This window comes from Asparagus officinalis, unplaced genomic scaffold (genome assembly GCF_001876935.1).
Source record: "Asparagus officinalis unplaced genomic scaffold, Aspof.V1 AsparagusV1_Un858, whole genome shotgun sequence".
NCBI classification, from domain to species: Eukaryota; Viridiplantae; Streptophyta; class Magnoliopsida; order Asparagales; family Asparagaceae; genus Asparagus; species Asparagus officinalis.
The window spans coordinates 8,145-20,758 of NW_017973117.1; the positions used below are offsets into that span (position 1 = coordinate 8,145).

Here is a 12,614-nt window from a genome sequence, read left to right on the forward strand (position 1 = left end):
TGAATCCGAGAGAGAAAGATCCCCTTCGCTGGACCTCACCAAATACCCGCTGAAATCCTCCGAAAATTCTCAAAAATCACCAAAAACGAGCTAGGATTGAGAGAAGAGATGGGGCTAGGGTTTCTCTGGGATTCTGATGGGTCTTTTGGGTTGGTTTTGGGTAGAATAGATTTTATATAAGCGGTCAAACCCGAAACAAAACCAAACCAAACCCGCAAAAGAAAAGAATCTAGAAATCTGCCCGTAAGTCAACTCATTGGTCGACTCATAAGTCAACTTATGAGTCGACTAATCCGACATTTTCCAGATTCGTGCATGTTTTGCTAAATTGCCAAAACCAATGTACAAAACTCTATATAATTACACTCATACTTCTCTAATAACTTGTTATCAAGTGTATCTATGACCTCAAGTCATTAATCATAATAGAATTATTTATCACTAATAATTCACATATACTTCTAACAAAAATACGGGGTTTTACATGGAATGAGTTGTTCTTCCCTGCACATATAAGAACTTGTAAGAGGGCGGAGTTGGGTTCTTCAGTTGTTCCTCTGATGATCAAGTCAGTAAATTGCTTGAGTAGAGAAGAAAATGAACTGTAGAAGTTCTTGAGCATTTGACCAGGAAAATTGCTTACCCTTTTAATGAGAATAGTCCTCCTATTTATAGTAATAGTAGAGGGGTGGTTTGGTAACTTTCATCGAATATGGGCTGGCAGCTGAGTCAGTAATAGCTTTACAGGTGTCGGCTTCCCAGTGGTGAGAGTCACTTCAGCATTTAATATGAAGTGACAGGAAGCACGTGGTGCCAACATGGTCTGATGTGTTATAAAGATCTTCAGGGGCAGAGAAATGATGATTTTAAACATGCATTTAATGTGATGGCAACTAGCTGTCAGTAAGAGGGGGACCCAAGTTATGTCATCGCATTTCTACTCGTCGGGTAGAAGGCCGAGAAGTACCACCTTTCGAGTCGGCTTCGTGAGATGTCAGCCAAATAGGTGGTAGTCAATCTGGTGAGGAGGTCGATGCGTACTGCCTTTTGAGCGAACCACGCGAGATGTCGTCCCTTTGAGTCATATGAGCTTAGGGACTTTTGGTTATCTCGAAGTGGTGAACTGATTTAATTAGGCAGTTAATGTGGGACACTTGTCTACTACTGAATGGAGATTATTATTCAATGATTGAAGCATTATAACAGTTGGCCCCTTTCACTTCGAGTCGGTCTAGGCTGGGTCCGAGTGAAATGAGATTACGGACTAGTCGAGTCCTGATGTACATTAATGAGGAGAACTAAAAAGTTCTGCGGGTGCGATGTGGTTGATGTCTGCGAACATCTTTTAATTGCCGCTACTTTGCTTTTCATGCTTGATTGTGGGCTAACCAAGGCAGGTGTGATGTGCTTTAATCCCGGAGCAACTGTTTTGAATTTTGGAATTAATCTTGGCCGTTGGTTAAATACCGATCCGGCCGCTTAGGATTCTGATAACTATTGGTCTAGTAGCATATAAGTAAGGCTGCTGCAAAGGGAGAGAGGTTTACTACCTCTAAGAAATTCTTAATCCCTAACTAAAAGAGAATTCGGATTGCTTTCCTCCAACGATCTTCTAAGGATATTCCAATTGCGGCGCCTATTCTAAATGCTAAGCAAGAACTATTGGCGGAGCTCCATTCAAAGGCGACGATGCTATAACTGAGATCACTTCATGGGAGATTTGATATCCCCTGCCTTTACAAGCTAACGGCACCAACAAAGTCAGAGGTAGTCTACAACCATGGCACAAGCAGGGCTCCGCTATACTTAAAGCACCTGGAGTTCGGCTTACGCTTGCCTCTACATCCCTTCCTCCACTGTGTCTTCACAGTCCTGGGGGTATCGTCGACGTAAATGAAGCCCAACGCTATCGCGACCCTTGTGGGGTTCATAGTTATTTGTCATTAGTTGGAAATCCAACCATCCTTGAGTGTGCTGGGTCATCTGATTAGTATCAAGGTGTACCAGAAAGAACCCCATTACCAGTTCTAGGTAGTAGATAAATTCAAAGTCGTTGTCGATCTCCCCAAATATAATAAGGAGTGGAAGGAGAAATTCATCTGGGTCTCGGGGGACGACTTAGATTTGGGTTGCTCGAATTAGCCTGAAATAAGGAGGGAGGCTCTGACAGTGGGGGACTTTTTTGGCACCGAGAGGGTTGCCTTGGACCAGATCAGGGCATACGCTGGCTATCGCAAGATGGAACATCTGCTTAATAGTTCTGTCTTGTGAATGGTTGGTATTTTCGCTGAGACACCTACAGCCAGAGACCAAGAGAGGGAGACTAGGCTATCTATAGGTCCTGATGAAGCAGCTAGGGTACCATCAGCCTTATCACAGAGCCCCAAGAAGGGTCTTCGGTGAGGCCGACAAAACATCCTCACTAAGACTTGGCCCCAGAGGAGGGCTATACGGCAGCTTGCTCTCAAGCGAACTCTCAAGCCGCCTCTTCTTTCTTTGTTTTTTTAATAACTCTGTTCGGAATCGAATCTAAGACTATGAGAGTTATATTGGAATCTCTCGATCATCCGGGTCACCCGCGGTGAGTGATAAATCAGTTAGGGATCAAACTCAAGACTAAAGAAGCCATATTGAAACTTCTCAATCGTCTGACTCGGTAGATTTTCTTCCCCATTTTCATTTGTCCCACCCCCTCTTGACCTTAGCACCCCTCATCGGTGGCGATTCCTCCCTTGCCTCCTTTCTTATGTCGATGGTCTTCATGATTGGCTTTCCTATGGTAGATGATACCCAGTTCTATTTGTCATTGTTGTTATTGGTCTTGATTGGCATAGGTGACTGGATTACACAAGTGTCCTCCTCTGAATGGATCAAAAAAATGTCAGAGATAATCAAAGACCACAAATAAAAAATGAAAAATAAAACTGAACACACTTCATTAATATGTCCTTAAAAATCTAATACAAATTATGCAATATACTTGAAACAATACTATATTTAATTATTGCACATATAAATTGGGTATCATTTTCATAATTGTTATAGTATCTTTAGAAATTATTTTGTTAGATTATGCACTGTGATGATTACTTGCTTGGAGATATGATCTAACTTAGATATTTCTTAAATTTGTGTTTAGCCTATAATTAGTAAAGAATAACTTCGTTATAACAGGTTATTATGTATTGACGCCGACATGCGATATATGGTGATGGGCCTCAACCATCACGAATAAGGATTCCCTAGATGTATGTCATAAGCATACATTGTGATGTATGTAGCACTAGACTGCATTTGGATTCTCTAAGACAAGTCACTTAAGAGATAGAGAATTCAAATTGTTACATGGTCCCTTTGACTTAATGATATTGTGGTTTTCAATTTGATAATTTAGTGTGCTTTGATGTAATGGTTAAGCTTATTAGTAGAGGTGCACAACCTAAAATGTTAGGTTGCTAGATTTTATTTAAGAAAACGATGGATAGCTACATAGAATTTAGTATACTCATTACGATGAGTTAATTTATTATGCATTTCTATAAAGTTATTAAATTCAAGCCGACAGATGGTTTTGAAAAATATTTTTAAAAATTTATTTTCTTATAAAAATAAAATACTTTGCTGTTTTAAAATGATTTTCATTTATGATCAAGGGATTGCAGTTTAAGCATGAGCAAATAGGTGAATCATCCTACTCTAAAAGAGTTGCCTAAAATAAATGCTACTAGATGGCACTAAATGTAAAATATTATTTATGAGTAATTAATCCCATATTATGGAAGAGCTTTTATGAATAATTGGTCGGTAGGGATTTGATTGTTAGATTAAAATTACCAATATGATTAATAATTGGTTTTCGATATGAGACGCAATTGGTGTCACTAATGTCATTAGAAAAAGGTATAAATGCAACACAGTTCTATTCTATCCTTAACCATTATGGACTATGTTTTTTGGATAATTCTAAATTGTTTAGAATTTGTTATCTATAAAGCTAGTCTAATCCTGTAAATAGCGTTCAAATGTAGCCTTATGAAGATACATAAATCTTATGAAGATAAGATGAAAAAAAACAAAAACAAAAGAATAGAATATTCAAGAGCCTATCTCTTTGTATTACTCGTCTTCGATGATGGATGGATTTCAGTTAGAGGCACTTTCTCTTGGAGAAGCTTTGGAATTTTTAGGTAGATCTTGGGAGATGGATTATGGAAGATTGGAGTTAAAAATATTCTCCTAATTTTATTGATTTCGATTAATTATCATGACGTGCATATTCCTCCATGTTGTATGTCGTATTTTCTAGACTTCTCCATTAGGGTGGAGTAAAGGGATTGTTTGCTAATGAGGAGAGGGAAGAGGTCGCTGCTAGTAGGGGGCGCCAAAGTTACTGAGAGAGATAAAAATAGGGAAGAAAGAAGAAGAGGGTATTTTTGTCCCAACTTGACGAGAATTCTCATCCAATGTGAGAGATTTGAGAGATAATGGTGTAAATATCAAGATTTGAGGGATAAGATTGCAATTATAAAAGATATAAGAGGTTTATATGCAAAATCACTTAAGAAGAATATAGTTGAAGATGTAAATGAGAAAATATAAAGATTTAGATGTCTAATATAAAAGATTAGAAAAAGTATTTAGGTCTAGAATGAGGACAAGAAAAAAATTGTACTCCCAATTTATCTTGGGCTTTTACTGATAGCCCCTCAAGTCCTTAATAGTTTATAACTAAACCCTTAAAGCATCAAAATTGTATTATTAGGCCCTCTAGTTCTTATATCTTGTTGTTGTTGCTGTGATTGAAGGTATTAATTTAAAAAAGTTAAACTATCCTCCCGTCTAAGCCATACATTGTCCTCCACAATTTTTTTGTTTTTGTTTTGATGCATTGTCCATCATTTAGATTCAAATTTTTATATTAAGTCGTCCATTAGAATTTCATCTGAAACAAGATTTGCTTTTGCTCTTATAATTAAGAATTGCAGGATCTAATAGTAACCTCGGTGATGATGTGAGAGACTGAATTTGAAAACAACAAATTAAACTGGGGACTAATTTCACAATACAAAAGGACTCAATTTCCAAAAATAAACATTCATATTTGGGCTTAAAACTACATAAGGCCCATGGTTTCTTTGAGGCTCGGTCCGGATCCAGACACAAGCCATTAACAGCTTTTTATTACCTGCTGACAGCTTCTCTTTTGTCAGTGATCATCACTCTCACCTTAATCTTTGTTATTTATAGTTATAATCAAAGGTTTCCCCATTAATCAATCAATTAAGCATCATCATCAAATAAAGGATAAAACTATGATATGAGAAAAAAGCGAACCGACTGTCAAAGAGGAGAGAGATCTCTCTGCCCCCCTTCTCTCTCACATCCGAGATGCGATCTTTATCCTCTCTCCCTTTCTTCTTCTTCTTCTTCTTCTTCCTAGCTTTGTTCCAAGCTTTCCTGAAGAGCCCAATTCTTGTTCATGGCGGGAACTCCTCTTTGTCTCCTATCACTCAAATCCCACAAGATCTCTACCATTCGAGGTAAAGTCTTGTTTGAGATCTCCTCGTGTTTATTTATCTCGAATTTTGATTAGATTTTGACAAAACCCAATTGGGTTTTTTGTGTATTTTGCCGCTTGATTCTTGCGAGTATTTATTTTTATGGGTTAGCTTGGATATTGGATTGGATCCGACAGTATTACCCTTTTGCTGAAATTGATCCAAATTGGTTTCTTGGTAGCTTTTGGTCAGCTAGTTGATTTAATTTCGATTGACTAGAAGCTTAAGTGACTGTTCTTGATTACGGGTTTCTCAAAGATGATCCTTTTGCAGTGATGAATTGTTGAGAGAAATTAGTTCACTGGTGGGCCGGCACCCTGATGTGTTAAATGTAAGCTATTCATTTAATATTCATTTAGTTTTCTTATCTTGATGGTGATTATTGTTGCGATTAGTTTTGCAATTCAAAAATGTGAATTTTTTTTGGTGATTTTGGACAGATTGAAACTATCAGAGCAGGAAATAGGGGCTATTTTGCTGAGATATTGGTGATTACATATGATCGTGTAGAGAAGCGAAAACCCGACAGTTTGAAGTTCAAGATTCTTCTTGTGAGTTCAATTGCTGGCAATGTTGATTTTCTTCTTCAAGCTATATTCAATTATTATATGATTATTTGATGGTCGGGATTTTTGGCTTAACACTCATTTTTTCCCCTCCAGAGCTTTGGACAGCATGGGAGAGAGCTTATAACGTCCGAACTTGCTTTGCATCTTCTTTCTGTTTTAACTGGGGAACTTAGTGTGCGTGGCATGAATATGGATTCCATCGACAGCATACTGAATAATGTTGTGATAAAGGTGAGTATAGTCTCTAGTGTTTGATGCACTCCTGTTTCAACCATAGACAATAACTGGCTATCTAAAGGCTTATATACATGTTATATGTTTATGTTCATTTGAGTTTTTGCCAATGATCTGCCACTTAACGATCTAGATCACAAGTGGTAACATTTTTGTTTAACATGGATTTTAGAAAAGATAGAAGCATTAGGGATATTAAAGCGACAAAAGATATATATGATATCATAAAGCAATGACTAAGGTGAGAACAAACTTATTAGGCACAATGTTACTGAAGGCGCTAGGCAGACTAAGCGTTTGAGCTAGTGTCTAGCACGTACGCCTAGACGGTGCCTAGGCGTTTGACTATTTTTTAAATTATTTAATTATACTAATTGATAAAAATATGTACTAAATTCATATAAATTTGTAAAAAAGATTGCAATCTTAGATCCACAATAAATCATGCATACTTAAATATTAAATAGCCAAAATAATAACTAACAATGTTATAGAAAGTACTATGAGGCCTAGGCCTTGGACCCGACGCCTAGAGCCTAGAAGGTTTTTTTTTATTTTTAAATTATAATAATTGATAGTAAATGTCAATGTTATAGAAAGTTTAGGTGTCGAACTAGTGTCTAGGCAGATTTCTTTCTTCATTTAAGTGGTGGTCTAGGAGGTTTTGTTGAAGGTCAGAGGAGGTAGTGGAAGTGTTCATATTTAGAGGTTAAAAGAGTTTGAAGGAGGTTGTAGGATGTGGATGCTACAACACAGAAATCACGATCACTGTCTAAAGGATACAATCCATATAAGCAAACAATGCTCTTCTAAACACACCCAAAACCTAGATGAGCAGCCTAAGTACTGCTCAGGCACTAGGCGCTAGTTAGACAGCCTAGGCACCGCCTTGACCTAGACGTATGCCCAGGCGAACTAGGCGGAGACTTTTTAAAACAATGATTAGGCATACTCAAGATGATTGTTTTGTGCTGCATGCTATTTGTTGACAACATAGTATTATATGATGAGATTAGACAAGAGAGTTCTTTTAAAAAGTAAAAAGGTGGCCAAAAGCTCTCAAATCTATAACATTTAAAATGAGTAGCACAAAACTAGACTGAATGAAAACATAGGTTTACTTAAACTGTGAAAAAAAAGCATGCATATTGCATATTGACAGTCAAGAAATATCTAGGACCACTAATTTTTCTATTTAAGATCAATTAGTTCAATGGTAAGATTGAGGCCGATGCTGTTCATTAAATCAAATCATGATTGTTAAAGTGGAGAAGCACATATGGCGTCCTATTTTACCATAGAATATCTATGAAATTGAAGGAAAAATATGCAGAAAGCTATGAAACCAACAATGGTTTATGGATCATATTGTTTGGCAATTAATGGATAACAGGTGCAAAAATGAATGGAAGACTGATTCATGTAGGCAGCCTCAAAAGTTTGGGACAGACTTTTCTTGTTGTTTGAACTTTTTCATTCGCAGATATGTATATTTATTTCCCAGATTTATGTATATATGTCCATCTGGTACATGCATCTGGAAATCCCGCTTTTTACAAATTTTCCTTACCCCCATTGTGTTCATATCCTCTTGTCATAGTTTATTAAAATTCCCATCTCCCTATCCATGTTATGGTCTTGTCTCTGTGTCCGTGTACAAGGTACATAGACCATATTCTTAGAAATATGTTTTGCAACTGATTATGATTGCTAATATTAAGAATCTGTATACATTAGTAATTATTATGGTCTATACAACCAAACTCCTTAGTCCTTACCATATTTGTGATTTGAGGATATTATGTTATTGTTAAGTTCAAAAAAGTTTATCCAGGTATGCTTTATTCATATCAGACAAAGTTCTATTACCATATAATATCACTTATTGCACCAAGTTGAATGGTTTGTGGATTGCATGTAGGTAATAATCATGTTCTTGGACACATAACATATGCTTCCTAGCTCTTAAATATGTTGATATTTTTCGAGTATATTTTTGTTGATCCTTGCCTGTAGTTATCTTGATTCTTCCTTTGGAAACTAATGATAATCATGTTTAGTAACCAAGTCAACTCATATATTGTATTTTGGTTCCTTTGAATATATTTCTCTGGCACATAATAATTCATGATATTAGTAACTAAGTCAACTCATAATAATTCATGATACTTTTTTTTCTAGATATTTTATAGTTATATCGTAGCATGTGTATGTTTTTACTTGTTCTATATATTGGCACTGACAAGTTGTTTTCTCTAATTACTTAAATCATACAGCTTATATGTTAGGGTGCATTCTGTAGTTGACACGCGACATAAAGTCAAGTCAGTTCTACATGAAATGAGTCTGTAAATATGATTCCCATAGCTGATCCCAAAAGATTTGGGATAAAAGGCTATGTTGTAGCATATTTGTGGGTTGTCTTTGTATATTCATTGCATCTCATGGTTCTTGGCAAGTTGGATATGCAGAATGACATAAATTTATTTTAGGTGGTGCCAATGGAAAACAGAAATGGGCGTAAACTCGTTGAAACTGGAGATCTCTGTGAGAGGAGGAACGGTTGGAAGATTTGCAAATTTTTTTACTAAATAGAAACGCAAAACACTCCCATATACATTTATTTCAAATTGTCTGATTTCCTTTTCCAGGAAGAGGAGTTGATCTCAACAGAAATTGGAGTGTGGATTGGGGCAAAAAAGAGAAGGTTTGTTCTCCTTTTTCCTTATTTTGATGATTTATCCAAAGTTAGGCCCTCAAAAACTATTCTTGTATGTATCAGTTATTCATATAGGGAACTAACTCCTCTAGTTCACATTTAAATTGAGTATTTCAGTATATACCCCCTTAGTTTTAATTTTTAGCCTTCAAATCCTTCTAATAGCCCCCCCCCCCCCAAAAAAAAAAAAAAAAAAAAAAAAATCTTATTACTTAGGGTTCATATAGGGAAGTAACTCCTCCAGTTCACATTTAAATTGAGTATTTCAGTATATACCCCCTTAGTTTTAATTTTTAGTCTCCAAATCCTTCTTATAGCTAATTTCCCCCCAATTCTTATTACTTAGGATTTGCAAGTGTGTCATAAATGTTATTCCGTCTTAATGGAAGGTTAACTAAACATTTCTTTGTGGAACTTGAAATATAGTTAGGAATAGACAATGGAGCAGATAATTAGATCTTCAAAATCATTTTTGAAAGTAGATAAAACTCAAACGTACCAAAATCAGAATTTGGTCTTTCATTCTTATTTTGGTCTAATAAATTTAATACTATGTTTATTTGAAACTTGTAACTATGAGAGTTGCTATTGTGGTTTAATTCTGATCAAAGCTTGTGTAGTAGTGCATTACTTCATAACGTGATGTTTATTTATATTTTATTTTTTCTCAAGGACTATGATCCTTATGAAGAAAATCCGGGAGTCGCTCCTTTTAGCGAACCTGAGGCTCAAATTATGCGTGAGATCACGAAATCATTTGATCCACATATATGGGTGACAGTACACTCTGGAATGGAGGTGAGATACATTTATCTTTTCAATTTCCATTTTTTTATAATCCTTGTAATTACATTATCAAAAATCCTTGTTTGTAATCATGCTCGGATATTTAAAATTAGACCCACTTCCAGCCCTCATGGCTCCATTGACCAACTTCTAATCCTCATTACACCACTAACCTTCTTTTTTTTTTTCAACTTGTCAACCAACTGGATCTGCTTTAAAATTTGTTCTTACAGACCAATTTCTAGTCTTCTTTGGTTCGTTAACTATCATATCTTTTTAATTAGCATAATGCTCCACTAATCAATAAAGCCTTCTTAATCATTTCATGCTTCCTATTTAAGAAGTTAATAGGCTTATCCTTTTCAGCTTGTATCTTGATTTTGGTGTTAGTACTATGGAAATGATATCGTTAGAGATGAAACTTAAGTTACGAGAGGATTGTGCTACTCTGGCGAACCAGTGTTTGAGTCTTGATTTATGGTTGGACCCAATAGGTAGACTCAGTTTGGAACATCAGAAAAAAGAATATGCTTTCAAAACAGTTTGCAACTAGAAAGCCCAGACATCATTGATTATTGGACTGCTCATTTATGAGGACATCGAGGATTTTATATTAGTTGACATAAATAAATAAAACAAGTTTAAAAAAAAATCAATAGGAAATGATTTTATATATGGGAAAACTTTGCGGGGGGAAAAATGCATTGGTGGCACAAGGACTGCAAATACTCAAGCATCACATGAAAAAAAATATCTTAAAGTCAGTTGTTGCACTGAAACTAAATGGTGAAGGATAGCCCAAGAAGGCATTAGGAAAGGTTGTCTAAGTTCCAGAGCAGTGTAGATGACACCATGCAAATGTCGGGATGAAAGAAAAACAGGGGTCACTTTGGTAGACATTTTTTCTGAGTTTGTGTCTGTGCTAGAAAAGTTGAGAACCTGCTCGGTAGAAACTTTATGATTTTTGAGTGAACAAATACACTCAACTATTGACATTTGTGATGCATAATGAGTCCACTATGTGTTTCATATTATTTTTTGGGAAGTGGTTGCTACTTCCTCAAACTACTCGCTAGAGAATCAAAGAAAACACATAATTTCAAACCTGTATCTGACTAATGTCTAATGCCTGCTAAAAATAACTCCATCACATAATGCTAATGCTAATATGGATTGGTGCTCTGCTGCTTTAACATTTATATTGTAGATAACTGTTAATTCTATTATCTTACTTGGTGCTGCTCTTATATAGCCAGGCTCTGTTCATGCCTTATGATCACAAAAATGGTACCCCGGAGGGATTTACGTCAAAGTTGATGAAATCTGTGCTTGTAGACTTAAACCATCATCATTTCCAAGACAGATGTGTAGTTGGGTCGGGTGGCGGTGCTGTTGGGTTTGTACCATTTATTTCTTTTATGAGAGATCAAATCAGAACAGAATAAGGATAACCTTTAACAAACTACGGTTTTTTCCAGGTATTTTGCCCATGGGACTACAACTGACTACATGTATGATGTTGCCAAAGTGCCTGTGTCTTTCACTTTTGAGGTCAGTTTTGCTATTGCTAAGCATTTATTCATATTTTTCAGAAAATTAATTTGATGGTCTTCCGTAGAAAAAAAAAATCATATAGAAACGAAGGAGATCATGACAAGTATCCGAAGTAAACTTTATAGTTGATGCTTTGCACTGATGCAGTGTCTGCATGCATTGATACAGTGTTGATGATTGCACTGATACACTGACACACTACTCTGATTGCACCAGTATTGTATAGTGATAATACTGATTTAGAATTGGTAGTGTGATAAATGTCATGTATCTCCTTCCTTTCTGTATGATTTTTCTATAGACACAGCCAGCAATAGGGTTGCTTACACATCCCTGTATGGAGAAGTTTATATTTTTAATTTTTGTGCAGATATACGGGGATGAGTCTGCCTCTTCAAAGGACTGTTTTAAAATGTTTAATCCAATTGATACTACCACTTTCAAGGTACGTAAAATTCAATAGAATGAATACATCTTTTCATAATACATCGCAACTTCTGTTTAACCACTATGAAAAAATCAACTCTCAGAGGGTTCTCAATGATTGGAGCAAGGCATTCATTGAGTTATTCGAAACGGGTCCTGATGAAATAAAGAAAGCTCAAGAGCTTGGGAAATGGATATCTATAGGTGGAAATGTAGTTGATGGGAGCTTAGTAGGAGAAAATAGAGGCAGCAGGAAGACGATGGATGGGCTTGAGCTGGGGATGCAAGAGTTGAGAACTTACTTCAGATTGTTTTTGTTGTCGTCTGTGTTGTTGATGTTCATGTTTTGTTCGAGGATTTCAAAGAGCAAACTTATACAGACAAATTCAAGCATTTTGAGTTGAATTTTGATAATGGGAAGGTTATTCATGTTTTTTTAGTTTCATATGCTCATCTGTTCTTTAACTTTTCTCAGCTCTAGCCAATGCTTGCTGTTTGAAATTGGTGGTCCCTGAGCCATATATCAAAGTTCTAACAGTCATGTTCTGACCTGAATGCTTACTGCAAGACCAATATTCAATTTCTTGGGCCTTAGCGTACTAAACTATAAAATTTTCAAAATGCTAAGACTAATGCATTAAAGATCACATTACTATTACTCACATAAGGGAAGAGCTCACAGCAATTCATTACAAAGAAGTTTTTGTTACTGCTTTGTATTTTATTTTTTATTTATTTATTTGAAGAAGAAAATATAAGAGCGAACAC

At 36.0% G+C, this 12,614-nt stretch overlaps 1 protein-coding gene across 1 annotated transcript; it reads left to right on the forward strand.

Annotated features, from left to right (window-relative positions):
* The first annotated feature begins 5,292 nt into the window (after positions 1–5,292).
* LOC109828223 (carboxypeptidase B2) lies at positions 5,293–12,291 on the forward strand. Its single transcript, XM_020395253.1, has 11 exons — positions 5,293–5,540; positions 5,832–5,889; positions 5,999–6,109; positions 6,221–6,358; positions 8,854–8,923; positions 9,013–9,068; positions 9,753–9,878; positions 11,123–11,262; positions 11,345–11,417; positions 11,791–11,865; positions 11,951–12,291. Exons 1-11 carry the CDS (start codon positions 5,389–5,391, stop codon positions 12,248–12,250), a joined length of 1,299 nt encoding a protein of 432 aa, XP_020250842.1. The 5' UTR covers positions 5,293–5,388; the 3' UTR covers positions 12,251–12,291.
* The last annotated feature ends 323 nt before the right edge of the window (positions 12,292–12,614 follow it).